General features: G+C 40.8%; 1 protein-coding gene and 1 pseudogene across 11 annotated transcripts in view; both read left to right on the plus strand.

Annotated features, from left to right (window-relative positions):
• Positions 1–19,656, plus strand: part of Brd8 (bromodomain containing 8) — a 42,960-nt gene that overhangs the window by 17,928 nt on the left and 5,376 nt on the right. For 3 of the 11 annotated variants that reach the window (XM_005382124.2, XM_005382128.2, XM_005382126.2), the window contains 16 exons: positions 127–271; positions 1,315–1,524; positions 1,921–2,201; positions 2,534–2,986; positions 3,269–3,362; positions 3,563–3,609; positions 4,367–4,581; positions 4,882–4,974; positions 5,191–5,259; positions 5,642–5,819; positions 7,428–7,532; positions 7,999–8,043; positions 12,498–12,773; positions 13,881–14,150; positions 15,032–15,189; positions 19,286–19,375. In XM_005382124.2, coding sequence (XP_005382181.2) covers positions 127–271; positions 1,315–1,524; positions 1,921–2,201; positions 2,534–2,986; positions 3,269–3,362; positions 3,563–3,609; positions 4,367–4,581; positions 4,882–4,974; positions 5,191–5,259; positions 5,642–5,819; positions 7,428–7,532; positions 7,999–8,043; positions 12,498–12,773; positions 13,881–14,150; positions 15,032–15,189; positions 19,286–19,375 — 2,729 coding nt within the window. Of the gene's footprint in view, positions 1–126; positions 272–1,314; positions 1,525–1,920; positions 2,202–2,533; positions 2,987–3,268; positions 3,363–3,562; positions 3,610–4,366; positions 4,582–4,881; positions 4,975–5,190; positions 5,260–5,641; positions 5,820–7,427; positions 7,533–7,998; positions 8,044–9,787; positions 10,155–12,497; positions 12,774–13,880; positions 14,151–15,031; positions 15,190–19,285; positions 19,376–19,656 lie in introns of those variants that run through there. The other 8 variants (XM_005382129.2, XM_013512996.1, XM_013512997.1 and 5 more) reach the window with 6 other exon arrangements.
• Positions 16,382–18,792, plus strand: LOC102021766 (annotated as a pseudogene).

Here is a 19,656-nt window from a genome sequence, read left to right on the forward strand (position 1 = left end):
TTGAATTATTCTCTGTGGATAGTAAGTTTTAGTTTTCAAGAGGTTTAATTGACTGCTGCAGCTTTTTTGGGAAGTGGTAGTAAAGGAAAGCTTGAGTGTAGCCTTCACCTCTATTCTTCCTGGTAGGTCAATGAGAGTGAAATGGCTGTGGCTTCGGGCCACTTGAACAGTGCGGGTGTCCTTCTGGAGGTAGGCGGGGTCCTTCCCATGATTCATGGTGGGGAGATACAGCAAACACCCAATACTGTTGCAGCCTCCCCTGCTGCCTCAGGTAAGTCACTATATCTTTTATGTATTTCAGAGATAATAAACCTGATTTCAGTGTTTGTTGTTAAACAGTTGTTAGTCCTAGATTTAAAGCTCAACTACTTTTTCTGACTTTGTTTTGGAGCTACTTTACCTGTTAAGCAACACAGTGCTTGAGATTACTAATCTATTCCATCTTTAAAACATTGATGGATTGAGCTGGGCATAGTGGCTTGTTCCTGTGATCCCAGCTCTTGGGAAGCTGAGGTGGGAGGATCACCTCAATTCAAAGCCAGCCTGCACTACAAAGCAAGACCTTGTCTCAAAAAACCAAAAAGAGATAGATAGATAGATAGATAGATAGATAGATAGATAGATAGATAGATAGTGCAAATAGTGATTGACCATGTCATAGATGTTGACCAGAGTAACAATAAAGTTCATGAAGAAGCTTCTCTTGGCTTGCAAAATTGTGGACAGGTGCTAAAGATACTTGAAATTGTAGAAAAGGGGAAAGAGATTTGGAACCAGAGATCTGGACTTGAATCTTAGGCTTTCTTAACATTGGGTAGCTAAGTTAATTATTGAGACTCATTTTTCTGTTTCACTAATTGTGATGTGTGTAGTTTAGCAGGATATGGTGAGGATAAAATGAGGTAAAAAATGTAAAGAGAAAAAAGCTTTACAAAATACATAGACATTAAATACTGGTATTTAAATGGTGTTGAACTTGGGTGGTTCATAATATACTGAACCTTAGAGAAAGTGACTGAGTTATTCATACCAGGTTTTGTTTTGTTTTGTTTTATCGTTCCTTGTAACTGAGGAAAAGTTACCACTCATTTTTCTTATATTTTGTGTTGTACTTTGGTTCATTTATAAGTTGGAGGAAGATCTTAGGTGAGGTTAGAGTAAATAAGACTATAGATGATTATCTGATTCAACACTACAGTTGCTTTCATCCTTTGAGACTATAAAATATTTTCTTGATTGAGTCTTAAAGTGGCTATTGCTTCTTGTTCATATGCTTTCTTCTTATCTCATTTTGTGTACCTCTTTGTCTGTTAGGTGCTCCCACTCTTTCCCGGCTTTTAGAAGCTGGTCCTACACAGTTCACCACACCTCTTGCTTCCTTCACTACTGTTGCCAGTGAGCCTCCAGTTAAACTTGTGCCACCCCCTGTAGAGTCTGTCTCCCAGGCTACCATTGTCATGATGCCTGCGCTGCCAGCACCATCCTCTGCTCCGGCTGTCTCCACTCCTGAAAGTGTAGCTCCAGGTGCGTCCCTGACCCACGCCCTGAGCAGCTGCTAGGACCAAAATTTCATTTTGAGTTTCAGTTGAAGAAAGATGACCAAAAGATTAGCTCCAGTTCAGATGCTTCTGTTCTTTCTCTGTAGACTTGTGCTGTCTTTATCCTTAGAAAACAAAGATATGGGTGGGTATTTGTGTTGGGATAAAACAGTTAAGTGTACAAATATGAGCAGTCTTAAGAATATGTTCTTTATTTTACTTTCTAAAGAAGACTGGGGAGAAGAAAATACAGGCAGATAGGAGTTAGTGACTTAAGTGTGTGTGGGTCCTTGATACCTGTCTACAGCTCTGGTGTGATCTCTGTGTGGTCACTTAGTACCCCGTAAGTTTCTGAGATGCCGTTTTTCTTCCTTTTATTCAGTGAGTCAGCCTGATACCTGTGTTCCTATGGAAGCTGTGGGAGATCCACATACTGTGACTGTTTCCATGGACAGCAGTGAAATCTCCATGATTATTAATTCTATCAAAGAAGAGTGTTTCCGATCAGGGGTAGCAGAGACCTCTGGAGGATCAAAGGCTCCCAGCATAGATGGGAAGGAAGACTTAGATCTGGCTGAGAAGATGGATATTGCTGTGTCTTACACAGGTGAAGAACTGGACTTCGAGACTGTTGGAGACATCATTGCCATCATTGAGGATAAGGTAATCATTTCAGCAAAACACCACAGAGTCTCTCATAGGTACTACATAGGCTTCTCTCTTTTTGCTTTCCACTAGTAAGAATTAGTGATAACTTTTCTGCCCATCTCGATCTCTATAGTCTGAAAGCCTTTTGGTACTCCCATACTAGTTATCTCTCCAACCATCCTTACAGTACTGCTTGGCACAGGACAGGTGCCTGTTCATTGGTTCCTTCCATTATATGGAGAAGATGGAGAGAGAAGCTGCAGATGCAGGCCATATCATTTGGTGCTAACAGAATTGAGGGTCTTGGGCTTCTTTCTTTGATCTCAACAGTCTATATTATGGGACAGGTAGATGATCATCCTGAAGTGTTGGATGTGGCAGCTGTGGAAGCAGCACTGTCATTCTGTGAAGAGAATGATGATCCCCAGTCCCTACCTGGCCCCTGGGAGCATCCGATCCAGCAGGAGCGGGACAAGCCAGTACCTCTCCCTACACCAGAGATGACAGTCAAGCAAGAGAGGTTGGACTTTGAGGAAACAGAAAACAAGGGACTCCATGAACTGGTGGACATCAGGGAGTCTGGTGTTGAGATCAAGGTGGAACCTACAGAACCAGAGCCAGGCATTTCAGGGGCTGAAATAGTGTCTGGAGTTGTTCCAGCCACAAGTATGGAGCCACCAGAACTCAGGAGCCAAGAATTAGATGAAGAGCCCAGAAGTGCTGCAACTGGAGAGATTGGTGAAGCAAATGGTTCCAGTGGGAAAACTGATGAGGTGCCGCTTACATCTGTGAAGACAGAGGTATTTAATAAGATCCGGGGCTGGGGAGATGGAGGATTATAACTTAGTTAAGAAGTGACATGTTTCATATATCCAAAGCCCATAGATTATGATCAGTGCTATATATATACACTTGTCTTTGTTAAAGTGGCCGTTAGAATCAGTACGTGAGCTAGACTTAGAATTTCTTTTTTTTTTTTTTTTTAAGAATTTCTTCTGTAGTCTTAAGAGTGAAGAACAACATATGGGAGCTATAGCAGTTTACCAATACCTTAGGATGCTTGTTCTTTTTTTGGTCTTTAGGCATCCCCTGAAAGCATGTTGTCTCCATCACATGACTCAAATCTCATTGAAGATCCTTTAGAGGCAGAGACACAGCACAAGTTTGAAATATCAGGTAAATAAAAGACAGGAAATCTGTACTCTGTAACTAACTTGAAATTTTTTTGCTTTGGCTTCTGAGGGTTTGTGGGTTGTGGGCAAGTAGAGGAGATAGAATAGGTCAGCCTGGAAAGGAGAGCTGCAAGGAATTATGGTCCATAGTACGGGGAAGGCTGAGGTGGAAAAATCTTCAGGTAGTCTTTCTCTCCTCTGCAGACTCATTGAAAGAAGAATCAGGGACTATTTTTGGAAGCCAGATAAAGGTATTTCAGACTTTTCTTTATTCCTCTTGCCATGTGGTTAGATTTTCCTATAGCAATACTTTTTAAATTTTAGTAAACTCATAGCTTTACTCTCTGTCATGAGACTGGTAAGGTGTTGCATGGGGAAAAGCTGCAATGGACAGTCTGGCATAGGAGGAGTATGATAGCAACATGTGCCTCCTGTCTGTAAGAGTGTGAGCATCATGCAGACCTTTGCACATAGTGCATGAAGAAGCTTTGATACACTGAGAGTGGTTTGGAGTGAATAGGAATACTAAAGTCAGGGAGAATATACAGGCATTCCAGATTATTCAAAGAGCATCATTCAGTTTTCTTTTTAGAATGACTAAAGCAGTAGTAATAGACTTAAAGTAATGTGATGTGAGCTTGCTCCATCAGATAAGACATGAAATAAAACTATTTTTGATAACTTTGTACCCAGGGTCAGAGTTCCTCTCAAGAGCAAGGGGAAAGAAGGAACGCCTCTTAGCTTAGTCTTAAGTAAGTAGCTTTTTTTTTTTTTTCTTCCTTTTAAATAGATCCTGGGTTTTATTCTTTGTCCAGGTTCTAAATTACTTTACTTTACTTAGACAGTTCTATAAATAGATGTAGTATAAGTGACAGAGGGCTCAGTTAAAAAAAAAATAGTGTGAGGCCATTTCTAGAACTCATCTAACCCAAAAGACAGATCATGTATAATGATGCTTTGCTGGATAGCTTTGCTTGCATTTGTTGACTGGAGTGCACTGTGTCTAAGGATGCCCCAGGTGAGGATGAGGAGGAAGATGGAGTCAGTGAAGCAGCCAGCCTAGAAGAACCTAAGGAAGAGGATCAAGGGGAAGGCTATTTGTCAGAAATGGATAACGAACCCCCTGTGAGCGAGAGTGATGATGGCTTTAGCATACACAATGCTACACTGCAGTCACACACACTGGCAGACTCTATCCCTAGCAGCCCTGCTTCTTCACAATTGTGAGTATCTGATAATTTTTCACTGAGGCCAAGATAGAGAAGATGAAAAATGGGAGAGGATTTACTTTTTCTTCTTTTCTTTGTCTGGAGCAAATATTTAACAAGAAGTAATTAGGACTCTGTGTGTGTGTGTTCATTTTTGAGGCAGGGTCTTGGCTATGTAGCCCATCTTGGCCTTGAACTCTGTGTGACCATCCTTCCTCAGCCTCCCAAGAGCTGGGATTATTGGAATGTGTCCCACTCCTAGCTAGGACTTCTAAAAAACTTGCACCTAGTAGAATTCCTGTGTCTCTATTTCAGCTCTGTCTGTAGTGAGGATCAAGAAGCTATTCAGGCCCAGAAAATCTGGAAGAAAGCCATCATGCTTGTATGGAGGGCTGCAGCTAATCATAGGTGAGTGGACCTTACCAATCAATAGGTTCATTTTCTCTTGCTCTTCTTTGTTGGGTGACCAGAAAAAGTCTTGAGTGAGCTTTTGTGGGACTGCTTGTGCTGGTTTTTACTATTTTCAGCCACTTAACAGTAAGTTCCTTCCCTTGTGAGCCTGAAAAATAAGTCAGAAATTGCAGTGTATTTTTTTAAATTAAATTTTATTTTGTTTTTGTACAGATACGCCAATGTCTTTCTGCAGCCTGTTACAGATGATATAGCACCTGGTTACCACAGCATTGTACAAAGGTAAGCCATGGTCCATCCAGCATGCTGACTTACCTGAATTGTAAGTCATTTAGACTTTGTGAATTTTGGCTTTAGATATAAGTTTAAGGCAAACATTTTTATGTAAGAGTAACTGTGTGCTAAACTGGCCGTTCCAGGGTCCGGGTCACCAGCAGTCTAAGAGAAGCCCCTTTTATTTCTTTTCTCAATGCTTATGATACACAAACTGATGGCTTTCTGGGTTTAATGCATGTTTTGGGACAAGGGGTTGTCATTTTGAATTATGGCAGTGGGAGACTGAAGGTAGATATGAGAAGGTCTGTATAGGGACAAGTACTTAGAAATTCAGGGGAGTCCTCTTTTTGTTCCCTCTGCCATTTACGCTTGTTCTTTTTGTTTTTAGACCTATGGATTTGTCAACTATTAAAAAAAACATTGAAAATGGACTGATCCGCAGTACTGCTGAATTTCAGCGTGACATTATGCTGATGTTTCAGAATGCTGTAATGTATAATAGCTCTGACCATGATGTCTATCACATGGCAGTGGAGATGCAGCGAGATGTCTTGGAACAAATACAGGTACTTTGGGGATCCTTTGTTTTAACAGAAAAAGGTGCTGTGGCTTTTACTTGGAATAACCATGTGGGACCCAGTAACATAATACTGTGTTTTGGCTCATCTTGGTTGATTTTTCTTTGCTCTTGGTGAGGAAGTTATGATAGAAGAGTTGGTCTTGGGCAAATAACTTCAGTTTTCTGAAGAATTGATTATGTATGTCACTAGGAATTGAACCTAAGGTCTTCACACTGAGCTATATTCCCAGCCTTCTTTTAAATTTTTATTTTACACACGTACATATATATCCCCCCTTACCAGGAATTGAACTCAGCAACCTCGCCCTTATGAGGCAGGCACTATGCTGCTGAGCTATATCCCTGGCCCATTATTTTTTATTTTTATTTATTTAGTTTTTCCACTATTTATTATATTGAGAGATTCTAAGTTGCCTGGGCTGGGCTTGAACTTGTAATCCTCCTGCCTCAGCCTCCTAGAGTGCTAGGATTATAGGCATGTGTCATCATGCCTGGCTCTTTTTTAATTTCTAATTTTTATAGAGCTAGGAATCAAATATAATGCCTCAGGGATGTTAGACAAGTGCTCTACCACTGAACTATATCCCCATCATGAAGTTTTCAAATAAAATTTAAATAATGTATATTTTTTAATTATGCAAAGTATCGAATATGTGTACTCAACGAAAAGTTCCATCTCTTTCCCTTTTCATGAGCTAGATAACTTCTGTCCGAAGTTGCATTACCAGCCACCCTTTGAAATATTGAACCTTAAGGGAATGATGTGTCTTTGCAGAGTCTGTCAAATTATTGTCATTGAGGAATGGCCTTTGGTTCATTATACTAATATTCTTTTTCTTATTCTTAGAGGGTAGAGATTTTTGTTCCTTTTTTTTTTGTACCGGGAATTGAACTTAGGACCTTGCACTTGCCAGGCAGGCGCTTGTGCCACTGAGCTATATCCCCAACCTGATTTTTGTTCTCGTGAGGAATTTATAGAGCTATTTGGCATTTTCAGATGTATTTATTTATGTTATTTTATTTATTTATTTATTTTTGAGACAGGTCTCACTATATAGCCCAGGCTGGCCCCAGCCTGCCAAGGTGCTGGGATTACAGGTGTGTGCCACCGTCCCTGGCCCTTTCAGATTATTTAGGATGGCTGTTACAACTAAAATTAAAAATTAAAAAATAAAAATAAAATAAAAATTAATTACTAAATTTCTAGTAAGTCAAAAAGGGCTAGGGCTATAGCAGCATAGCATGCTTGCCTAATATACCCCATTCCCCCTGACTACCACCACCAGCAAAAAGATATTCGAGCAGAATGCCCAAAGTCCTTTGTTCAGTCCCCAGCACCACCAAAAAATAGGTATTTGAGTGGAGGGGTACATACAAAATCCTATTTACAGCTGGGTGTGGTGGTGCACCCCTGTAGTCCCAGCACTCAGGAGGCTGAAGCAAGAGAATTGCTATGAGTTCAAAGCCAGCCTGGACTACATAGTGAGACTCTGTCTCAAAAAAAAAAAGGAAAGAAAAACCCTATTTACACAGCTTTAGGTTCTTCCTTGTTGGATCAGGTCTGTATGGCCAACTCTGTTTCTTATCCTTACAGCAATTCTTGGCCACACAGTTGATTATGCAAACGTCTGAGTCTGGGATCAGTGCTAAAAGTCTCCGAGGGAGAGATTCTACCCGAAAACAGGATGCTTCTGAGAAGGTGAGGAGACCAGCAAAGAGCCTGTTTGCTAGTGTTCCAGTGCTAGAAATCTAAAGCATCCAAAGAACTTAACGTTACTACTTTGCACTGCCAAGCTTGTACTTTCATGATATAGAGATAATTCGATATTAGAATGGTAGTTGTTTGCTCCCATCAAACACTGAAGAAACCTTCTCTGAGAGACCCAGTTATCTGAGGAATTTTTGGTGGTGCGAGTGAATTACTAATTCCTTTGGGAGAGTGCCCTCAAGGTGGGAGAAATGACATAGCTTGGTGCAGTTGAGGTCTATCAGTTCCCATTCCAGTGTCATAGTGGCTAGGTTGCTTTTGGATCTCTCTCCTCTTGTTCTTGAGTTTTAAAATTTTGTCTGTGTGTATGGTGCTTGTGTCTCTGTCCTGAGGTTTGGGGTGCTTGTGGCTGAGAGTTTCTGTGGAACCTGATCAGTGTTTGTTTGTCCTCTAACAGGACAGTGTCCCCATGGGCTCTCCTGCCTTCCTTCTCTCTCTCTTTGTAAGTATTGAATGGCTGCAAGGGGTGGTATTACCAGAAAGATTCTCAGCTCCTGCTGGGGGTGGGTGGCAGGGGAAAATCCAGCGTGCAGACTGTGGCAATGTCTTAAACTTCTGTTTATTCAGGTCATTAAATAAGAAACTGCCTTTTCTTCTGCATTTCTGTCTGTTTTGCATGTGTGTGTGTGTGCACGGGCTGGGTAAGGGACTATTTATGAGATTGTTGGATTCATTTTATGAAGTATTTTGGGGTAGAGGGGTGAAAAAATTTGCTCTTCATTTCTTGACTCCACCACTGGCCAATACATTTCTTAAAAATAGAAGATTGTTCAGAGTTGCTACTGCTACATTTTTGTGGTGTTCCTCATACTGGCAAATACGTAGTACATAGTTTTTCACCTTTTTCCTAAAAGTTATAAGACTTAATGCCGGATACACAGTTAGTAAAACTTAAGCTAATGATCTATAACATAGACTGCTTCATACAGGAGTGGCTGATGAAATTAGATAAACTTACTTTAGCTACTCTAGAGACTTAATTCTTAATGACTCTGTTGTTCATTGTAGAGTAGTGAGGCATGATATAATGGAAGGGGCATCAGGCAAAATACTATATGGTCTTAAGGTCATCGGATACTTTCTTGGGGCCTTGTTTTCCTCATCTGTGTAATAGAACTAATATCCTGAAGTACCTGTCCAGCCTACCTCACAGGGATGTTGTGAGGATGAAATTAGAGTTATGAGTATGGAACGGACTTGAAAAAAATTAAAAGTGTTATCCAAATGCAAGGTGGTATTTTTATTCTTACTGTTGCCTCATAGACACCTTACATTCATGAGTTCTAAAAATTTTAGAGTCCTAGCATGTTAAGAATGTAAAAATGGGGACTGTAGCTCAGTGGTAGAGCACTTGGCTAGCATGTGCTGAGATCCTGGGTTTGATCCCCTATACCAGGAAAAAAAAAAAATGTTAAAATGGTCTGGCCCAGCAAAAGTGTTCACTAGTTCATCTTGCCTACAGGCCTGTCAGCCTGTACAACAACAGAACACTATGATCTCCGTTCTTACTGGCCTGCAACAGTGACTCTGGATCCCCAACAGTTGGCTGACTATTACAGGCTGGTTAATAGGATCTTTTATCTATTGAAGACAGCAAAGTATTGCACAAGAGGAAGGAGCTGGGCTGCAGGGAGAGAGCAGCAGATGGAAAGAAGCCTGATTGTCCTGATCTCATGGAAAACACCTGTCAGGAGGTGCTAGGGAACTAGTGCCAGGGTCAGTCTGCAGGAAAGGCCTTTCTTATAGGGATCAACAGCTGGACAGGTATGTTAGCCAAGAATTACTATCCCTGCCCTTTCTGTCTCTTCTAACCTTTCACTTACTCTTTCTGTTCCTTTGTACATGATTTGGGCCTGGGTGGGATGACTAGTACATAGTGATTCTGTGGGACCCTAGTTGAATTCCAAGGACCTCTGTGATGGGCATGAGCAAGATACTCTGTCCTGTATTTACCTTCACAACCTACCAGGTGTTTCTATAGGTACTTTGTGGGGAGCCAGAAATATGCCCCCTTGGTCCTTTGGAGGTTTTTTGTTTTTTTGTTTTTTGTTTGGTCCTTTGGAGTTTTTTGTTGATTCTCTCCTCTTCCCCCAAGAGATGAAACTCCCCAACATTTGTGTTGCATCTTGTCTCTTCTTCCTAACCAGCTCACTCTCGCTCCCTTTCTTTTTTCTGCTATCACCTAGGATGGGGGAACCAGGGGACGTCGCTGTGCCATTGAAGCAGACATGAAGATGAAAAAGTGAAACTGTAGAGTATCATCTTTGAGCTGAATGTGAAACAGAAGTAAACAAGATAGCGCTTGGGCTTGTGGGCCCAGTTCTGGAAGTGGAAGTTACGTGAGAAGATGCCTGGGCCACATGACATGAGCTGAGGAACTCTCAGAACAGCACAGTTGCCTGTTCTAGGGCACAAATCATGGGCTGTATTAATGCCCCAGCGTGTAGCTAGCAGACTGTAGCTAGTTTGTACTGTCTTGTGAAGTATACAGACTTTTTAAAAAAATAAACCTGTGAAGTGTGTATGTATAAAATAAACTGAAAGAAAACTCTAGCCCTTGCCTTGTCCTTTGTGTTTGTACGCGCATGCATACATGAGTTTGTAACTCAGGACTTCCACGTGATAACTGATGTGGGAGTGAGATTGTTTAGAGAGGAAAGGTGGTCTTATGAGCTGCCTGCTACAGCTGAGAGGAGGTAAATAACCAATGTTTTAAAGTAAGTTGCAATAAGGAACATCTTTTCTTGAATAAGAAAGTTTAAGGCTTTTAAAGTTCTGTTTATGGCACTGCTTTAGGATTAAAAATGCACAGAAACCATTATCTCAGTAATAATTGTCTCAGTGCTGTCTTTGCAAATGATAGTTCTACGCTACGGTGTTAATTATTTCTGTAGGTAGGACTATTTCTGTAGGTAGTACTCTTGTGTAAAGAGTTGTTTGTTTTTTTTTTTTTTTTTGAGATAGTCTTACCAAGTTGCCTAGGATGGGCTCAAACTCATAATCCTCCTGCCTCAGTCTCCCAAGTAGCTAGGGTTACAGATGTGCACCACAGTGCCTGGCAAGGAGTTCGTAATTAGCATTGCCATTTGAAGGCTGACCTGTTTTGCTCAGTGGCAGAGCACTTGCCTAGCATGCCTAAAGCCCTCAGTCCCATGTCTGGCACCATACACACACACACACACAAAAGGTCTTTGTTACCAAAGCAGTCTACAACTTGTGATATAAACACAGAAGCACTCAAAGTTGGAAAAGTCTGGAAAAGGTCCAAGGTATAGGCATTTATGGTGGCAGTAAGCAGGCAAATGTAACGAGTGGGGGCTACATTAAGGAATAGTGACCTACACTGGAAAAGGGAACAAAATAGGGCTAACCTATGGAAGTCTGGCAGGTTGAGAAATTTGTGTGTGGAATAGCTATTTGAAAGCGGTGAGGTTACTGAATGCTGGCTGGGTTAAAATAGCCAGGCATGGTGGCACATTCCTGCAATCCCAACTACTACAGAGGTTAAGGCTGGGGAATTTAGTAAGACCTTAAGATTTTAAAAAGAGCCAGATGTGGTGGCACAAGCCTGTAATTCCAGCACCTAGGAGGGTGAGGCAGGAGAATGACTGGAAGTTCAAGGGCAGCCTGGGTTACATAGGGAGACACTGTCAAAAAAAGATTTTAAAAATTAGGGCTTAGTCTAGTGGTTAGAGCATTTGCTTAACATGAGAGAAGCCCTAGGTTCAATCCCTAGTGCTGGGGGAGAAACAAACCCAGGCTGGCATTTGTTCAAGAACACAGAAAAATTGTGAAAGCTGGGAAGACTTGCTCACTGAACATAAGAGAAAAAAAAATGGGTTTTTATAGACTTTAAGAAAATAGTATTGGTAAATAGAGGTAAGGAAATTGAGAAGAAATGATTTTGGAGGTAGGAAGAAAGGTGATTTTAGTTTTAGAAATGTTCAGTTGAAGCAGTTGATAGGACGTCTAAGGGGAACTGATTTTTAGATGAGTGGAGAAGTGACAGCAGCATGCATGTAAGAAGTAAAGGTGGGGGCTGGGTTGTAGCTCAGTGGAAGAGCCCTTGCCCTAGCGTGCATTAGACCTGGGTTTGAGTCTCAGGACTGCAAAAACAATAAAGGGATAGTTTTGGGAGCCACTTCAATAGTAAAGTTGAAACCTCTAAATATATACGTGTATGTGTGTGTGCATGTGCACGCATTTATCATTAGTAGGGTAGCGGTAGTAGCAGTTCTTTTTAAAACAGGATCTTGCAGTATTGCCCAGGCTGGCCTGGAACTTGCAGTCTTTCTGCTTCAGTCTCTTAAGTAGTGGGAACACTTTTTTAAAAGGAAGCACCAGTAAGCAGAGGGCCAAGCAGAAACAGGAGAAAAGACTTCCTTGAAAGTTGTGAAAAGTAGAAGCAAAGGTGTAAAAAAAGCAGGATAGTAGTATAGTGCAGTGAACAAAGAAATTTTAAAGCTCATTGTTTCAGTTTTACTCTCAGATGTGACAGTTGGATATGACCAGAAGGATGCCAAAGGTAATCTTAATTATGTTGAATGGTTAATAGGGTAAATGTATATGCAAAGGATATACCCCTTTCCCCCTTCCATAAAGTTTATTGTAGGCGAATTTATGGGTGATTTGGGATAGGCAAAGTCTGTTAAGCTAGTTATGCTCTAATTCTTTCCCTTTTGCAGTATGAGGACATCCAAGTAAAAAACCTATTGGGTAATATCTCTATATTATTGGCATGAAGCTGCTGCTTATTCCAAAAAACAAAGATCATTTCATCTTACAATGTATTTTATTACCTAACTTACATCCTGGCCCTTTCTGCTGAATTTGGAATACAGATGCTTTAAGAATATTGATTTAAATGAATTTAATGCGTTTTCTGTATGTTTACAGATGGGACATGAGTGGGTTTGGTTGGATTCTGAACGAGACTGTCATGACTCTGAGTTGAGCAACAACTACACATCCCTCTTCAGCTCATGGGACTCCAGTCTGGATCTCGATGTGGGCAACTGGAGGGAAATTGAGGATCCAGAGGCGGAGGAACCAGAGGAAAGCAGCCCAGGAAGAGAACCTAGTGAGCTGTTTGTGGGGGACGGAGGCAGTGAGGAATCTCAGGAAGAAGCAGAGCAAGTCAGCTGCCAGAACCTCCTTCAGTTTCTCTCTGAGGTAACAAGGAGCTGTTATTCCCAAAGCTGGAAGAACCTCAACTTTTTAAGAATACTTACCCTTACTTGTCTCTCCCTCTCAAAATTGCTAACTAAAATATACATTCCACAGTGGAAGTGGCTAAGCTCACTGCTGTGTCCCTGCATTGGGTGGTGATACAGAATATGCAACAAAATATATTCTGAATGCATGTTTTTAAGGCAACCCTCACCCCCACCCGGTCCTTGGGAGCCTGAATCACAGGAAGTGAGATTTCTGTACGCAGGACAGCCTTATGAGTGTCCTTGCAATTCATTCTTTCAGTCATGGGAGGTTACACTTGCCCAAGCTTTTCTTAAAGCTTAAAATATTTTGGCTTCAAAGATTCTGTTTTGTGGGAGTGTGTGGTGGCACTGGGTGTTGAACTCCAGGATCTCTCACTGAGCTACACCTGCAGTCTTTTTTATTTTTTATTTTGAGACAAGAGTTTTGCTGTGTTGCCAAGTCTGGCCTCAAACTTAGGATCCTCCTGCCTCAGCCTGCTGAATAGCTACCAGTTTCTGGCAGTGTTTTTTTCTTTGAGACAGGGTCTCTATGTAGTGCAGGCTGAACTTGAACTTACCTTGATCCTTCTGTCTCAACCTCCGAGTGCTGGGATTACAGCACGTGCCACCATGCCTAGCTCATTAGCAGTATTTTAGTGTCCTAATTAACTTAGATAGGGCCTGAGGACCAGAAATAGATTGGGACAGAGAGTTTGTATTAATGCTACAATTGAAGAGAACCTAGGTCAGAATCAGCAAATAGCCAGCGCAGATGTTGCCACTTAGTGTCTATAGCTGACAAAATTTTCAAGTTGTCTAGGCAGCCACTTCCAATTGATCAGAATTGACATTCACATGGAAAATTGAAACTTAAGCTCCCGGAAGAGGCAAGAACTACGTCCTGTTCAATACAACATCCCTAGCAACTAACCCAGTGCCTGTGTATGTAAGATACTTGGTAAATATTGATGAAGTAAACTTTTTTGCCTTCTCAGACTGAGTCATAGCAACCATGTAAGCATCACTGATGTAGGGAGGATGATTTTGGGGTTCCTGTGCATCTAATAATAAATTTTGATTGCAGGTAGCTTATTTAATGGAACCATTGTGCATTAGCAGCAAAGCATCAAGTGAAGGCTGCTGCCCTCCACCTGGTATCAGGCAACAAGAGGGAAGGAAAATTGAAGCTACCGAAGGAGAAGGGGACCCTTGCAGCGACACTGAAGAACTTTTAACCAAGATAGACTCCTTAGTAGCTGAAGAGAAGCTGTTGAGAAAAAACAGAAAGCCAGAAGTGACTCCAGCCCCCTCAGATATTTGTGCAACTCAGGGACTACCCACGGAGAGAGAAGAGGTGAGTGACTAACTCAGATCAGCTGTCTGGTTGGTCTTCATGACCAGGCAGAGCCAAGTGCTTGGTCGGAGCACACAAGCTGAATACAGAGATTTAAGACTACTTGAGTCCAAATGCTGGTGTAGCATCAGTTTTAGTTATGTAATCATAGGCATGTTACTGTCATTTCAGAACCTCAATTTTCCCTGCTGCAAATGAGATAATGGAACTCCATTTTGTAGGTTTGCTTTGAGATTTAACTGTCCACTCTTTTTTTTTTCTTTTTTCTTTTGGTACCGGGAATCGAACTCAGGACCTCACACTTGACCCGCAGGCACTGCACTGCTGAGCTAAATCCCCAGCCTGCTTTGAGGTTTAAATGACACAATCCAGTTTGGGTTGGTGGTACATAGCTGTTGTTCTGACTGAGACTGAGGCAAGAAGATCAGCTGAGCCAGGAATTCGAGACCAGCTTAGGCAACATAGCTAGACCTTATCTCAAATTAATGAATGAATGAGAAAATTCATGTAAAACAGTACAGTCCCTTGTTATGGTAAATAGTAAAATTTAGAATGCCATTATCATTATTAGTATTACTTGCCCAGCTACACATTTTAAGTCCAGGACAACAGGTGCTATGATATTAATGAGTATAGCATCCGATGAAAATTGAATAAATAACTTCTTTTTCATTTTGAGGGTAGGAGAGTAGAGTCTTCAGTTCTTCACCCAAGATTATTACTAAGAATTCATTGAGTTAGGCCTAGTTAAGTTAGCATTCTCTGATTTCTCTTTTGGCTGTATATACTTGGCCTTTTCTCACTTGAAGGTCAGCTTTCATTTACTTTATACAAGTAAAATTATCAGTAAATCTCTTTCTAAAGTTTCCTGGAATTCTCAGGGGGAGGCTCAGCAAGAATCCAGAGGGAAAGACCAGGGTGAAGGGTATACTTCAGAGATGGAAGATCAGCCCGCTTCAGGAGACTCTGATGATGGCTTCAGCATTCAGGAAACTCCACTAGTGGATATCCTTTTCAGCCATGCCAACTCCTCAGAACTGTAAGTATAGGGCTGAGGGTATAGCTCAGTGGTGGAATACTTCCCTATCTGGCTTTGATCCCCAGCCATTGGATAGGAAAAAAAAAAGATATAGAGATACAGAGATATTGAGCTAGGTGTAGTGTTACACACTTATAATGCCAGCACTCAGGAGACTGAAGCAGGAGGATTGTTGTGAGTTCAAGGCCAGCTAGGGTTACATAGTGAGTTCAAAGTGAGCCTGAAAGGCTGGGTGTGGTGGTATACGCCTGTAATCCCAGCACTCGGAAGGCTGAGGCAGGATCGTAGTGAGTTTGAGACCAGCCTGGGCTACAGAGTGAGCTCAAAGCCAACCTGAACTGCATAGTGAGACCCTGTCTCAAAAAGAAAACAAACAATAAATAAATAAATAAATAAAAAACAAAGTGAGCCTGAATTACATACCAAGATCCAGCCTGAAATTCCTCCCTCCAAAAAACATGTATGTATGTGTATGTATATATATGTATATTTCCCCCCCCCAGCTCCTTTTTTTCTTCTCTGGCTCCTCCTTTAGTCTGTCCTGTGCACTGTAGCCTTTGGAGCACTATTGCCAGTCTGAAGTCCTGTTCTACATCCTTGCTTTTATTTTCACTTGTAGTTGTGTGGCATTCATTTCTATATAGGTGGAAATAAAGGTAGACAAGGAATTGTTTCTTAAAAGATGGCAGATGTTACTGGGCATGGTGGTGCATTCCTGTAATTCCAGCTACTTGGAAGGCTGAGGCAGGAGGACTGTAAGCTTGAGACTAGCCTTGGCAATTTAACTTAGCAAGACACTGTCTCAAAAAAAATAAAAAGGGCTGGGGATGTAGCTCAGTGATAGAGCATTTGCTTAAACATGTGAGGCCCTGAGTTCTTTTCCAAATACCATCAGAAAAAAAAAGTTGGTTGATTATGAGGTTACAGAATTTAGGGGTTACTCTGTTAGATGGATGTGTGAATGAAGTTGTATCAGTACTAGTACCAAGGAGCTAATATTCATTCTGGTTGCATGACCAGAAGTGAAGGAAGAAATTTGTTTTTTGTTTTGTTTTTTTTCTTTTTGAGACAGGGTCTCGCTGTGCAGTTCAGGCTGGCCTTGAGCTCATTTTGTAGCCCAGGCTGGCCTCAAACTCGCAACGATCCTCCTGCCTCAGCCTCCTGAGTGCTGGGATTACAGGCGTGTGCCACCATGCCTGGCAAGAAGAAATTTGTTTCAGGAAGAAAATTGAAGGTGGCGAGGCAAGATGGTGGCAACCAAGAGAAAATGACACAGGTGTTGCTGGTGTAGCTAGGTAAAGAAGCCAAAACGAAACAAAAAAGATACCAGACCTTTAGCTAAGTCACCAATTGTGGCAGAAGAAATGGAGAATAAGAGAGAGACCCCGTTTACAGGGCAAGTAGAAAAATAACAGGTTTTCACCTTTTCTTCCAGAGGAATGCATTTCAGAACAAGACATTTAATGAATTGTTTGTGTCTCATTCTAAAGCAGATATAAAATGGATCATAAAGATAAATTATTTATGATTAGTGAGGCCTGTGAAATGAAAAACTACAATAAATACATCTATTTTAAAGCTAAGAAAAAACAGGGTCTTTATATGTCGCTTTCAAATTCCCCATATGGGCCTTCTGCCCAATTCCTTGTTCAAAATATTCATACCCTAGCTGAACTAAAGACAACTGGAAGCTATTTGAAAGAGTCTCAGCTGCTTTTGTCTTTTGACCCTGCGTTTGTTTTCTGGGTTTTTTTTTGTTGTTTTGTTTTGGGTTTCTTTGGTCTTTTTGAGACAGGGGTTCACTATGGAGTTCATGGTGGCCTTAAACTCACTTTGTAGGCCAGATTGGCCTTGAACTCACAGTGATCCTCCTGCCTCAACTTCCCAAGTGCTGGGATTACAGGCATGCGCCACCATGCCTGGTATTGACCCTGCTTTTGATGAATTGCCACGTTATGCTTTATTAAACAAATGCTTAATTCAGACACCACAGTATCATCCCAAAAGCCAGCGATTTGTGGACCACATATTTACTGTCACTCTTTTGGATAATAGGATGTGATTTCAGAACTTTCACATCATAGCATAATATGCTCAACTTGTAGAAGTAGGACCTCATTTTGTGTTAAATCTGATAAAGATTTTTCAGGGCCATTTTGGAGGACCAACGTTATATGAAAATTTGCCTGCTGTGGTGGCACACACCTGTAATCCTAGGATTTGGGAGGCTGAAGCCAGCCTTGGCTGTAAAAGTGAGTTCAAGGCCAGCCTGTACTACATAGTGAGACCCTGTCTCAAAAAAAAAAAAATCACCACTACCCATCATCAAACATGCGTTTGCGTAAGATCCATCATAGCTACAGAATACAAAGAGAAGCTGAGAAAGAGCCAAAGAAGATTCCTCTGTATGATCGCACTGAAGAGTTTTTTGCTGTACCAGCCAAGGAAAAACCAATAGAAATGCAACGAGTAAAAGCAGAGCCAAAAGTTGATTTAAAAGCAAGGAAAAAAGGGATTTACAAAGGGCAAAGAAAATTGACATGAAAGATGAACAGTGGAAATGCAGAATGAATCAGTGGATAACTAAGGTGTTTTTCAGTCAATGTATATTTATTGTGTATTCAGTATGTAATGCATCTGCCATCCTGGACTGCCTCATGTCTAATTGGTATGCCATTTAAAGGAAAAATTATTTTAGAATCAGTGGTGTTTTATCTTTTTCTAAACAAAGCACTGTATCACCAGAAAGAAAAGAAAATTGAAGCACCAAAACCTTTAAAAAATTGTTTTAAGTGCCTTACACTAATAGGGCTGTGTAATAGCAGCATTTAGTTTTGTAAATAATTCATTTAAGGATACATTGGCTAAGGACTGTAGTAAAGTTACGTGATTTTTTGTAGTGATTTAGGTGTAGGTGAGAATGAACATGAATAGTTATGTGGAGATCCTCAAATTAGAGAAGGGGAGTGAGTGTTGTGTCACATGGTTGTACGCCACCTGGAACATAATGCAGAGTGAGAGTGTGAAGCCTGAGGTATGAAGAGAGCCCTCCTGGAAGGGATGATGTGCTGTATAAAATGGAAATTACAACGGTATTTAAGTCTGCAGTAAACAAAAGTTGTTGACTGGGAAAACTATAAAATGAAATAGTACATTGAACTGTTGCACCTCTGAAGGAAAGCTAGATAAATTAGACAAGTTGGCCAAGGGAAGGAAGGAAGGGTCATGAGAAGTAAATTTTTCATAGGTGATATCTTAAAGAGTACTATGTAGGGAAGAATGAAAAGGAACAATAGTGAAATTGTGTAACATTCACCATATGAGATAATTATTCACTATGTAAGATAATTATTTACTATATAAGATAGTTATTTGATATATGAAGCTGAATATTTCCTTTTGTGGAAATGTGGGCAAGAGCATATTTCTGCATAAAAAGAGGACCAGATTAATATACCAAATACTTACTGAACACCTTTTGTGTGCTGTGCTCTGTTTAGGGTACTTGGGAAACATTGTTGAACAAAGATTACTTTCATAGACCAGTTCTTTTTTTTTTTTTGTCTTTTTCTGAGAGGAGACTGGCTTTGAACTCACTTTATAGCCCAGGCTGGCCTCGAACTCACAGTGATTGTCCTGCCTCGGCCTCCCGAGTGCTGGGATTACAGGTGTGTGCCACATAAATTGCTCAGTTCATAGACCAGTTCTTTAAGGTCATAGGTGCTACAAAGCAACTCCAGCAAGATTAGAAAAGGGACTGGCATTTGTAGATTTGTACTGTACTTGATAAAAAGGAGAAGAGTGGTAAATAAGAGAATATTCAGGAGTTTCTGTTTCCTATGGAGGCATTAAATATATTTTTATTTCTATGGTGTTATGTTCCTCCAGATGTTAATTAGGAGCACTGTCCTGTGAGAAAACCTCATTACCCACCTAGGAGAAACATTACCATTTGTGAAGTTACACTTCCTTTTTTTTTTTTTGTACTGAGAATCAAACTCAGGACCTTGTGCTTGTCTGTCAGGCAGGCACTTGTGCCACGGAGCTATACCCAGCCCTCTGAAGTTACACTTTTGTGTCCTGTTGTATCTGGTAGGACTGATCTAAGCCAAGGTGACCCTGTTGAGGATCATTTGCCATTTAAGAAGACTCTTCTGTTAGTATGGAAGATGGTTGCCAGTCACAGGTAGGTCTCCAGAATGGTAATAGGATTAGTTCAAAACCGAGGCAGTAATCCATAGCAGGGATTAAGCATAAAAGGAGATATATTCATCTCTCACATGAACCATAGTTTGGAAGCAGATCTTTTAAGACAGTCTTAACCATAAATATCCATAATTGATTTCACTAGGCTGTATAAGAAATAGTTGCTGTGCCATTTGAATTACCTCTAGAAATTAATTACTATTAAATATTTTATGCTTAATGTATATGTCTCCTAATGTGGTAGATTCTCTTTTTTTTTTT

This window comes from Chinchilla lanigera, unplaced genomic scaffold (genome assembly GCF_000276665.1).
Source record: "Chinchilla lanigera isolate Chin_1 unplaced genomic scaffold, ChiLan1.0 scaffold00017, whole genome shotgun sequence".
NCBI lineage: Eukaryota > Metazoa > Chordata > Mammalia > Rodentia > Chinchillidae > Chinchilla > Chinchilla lanigera.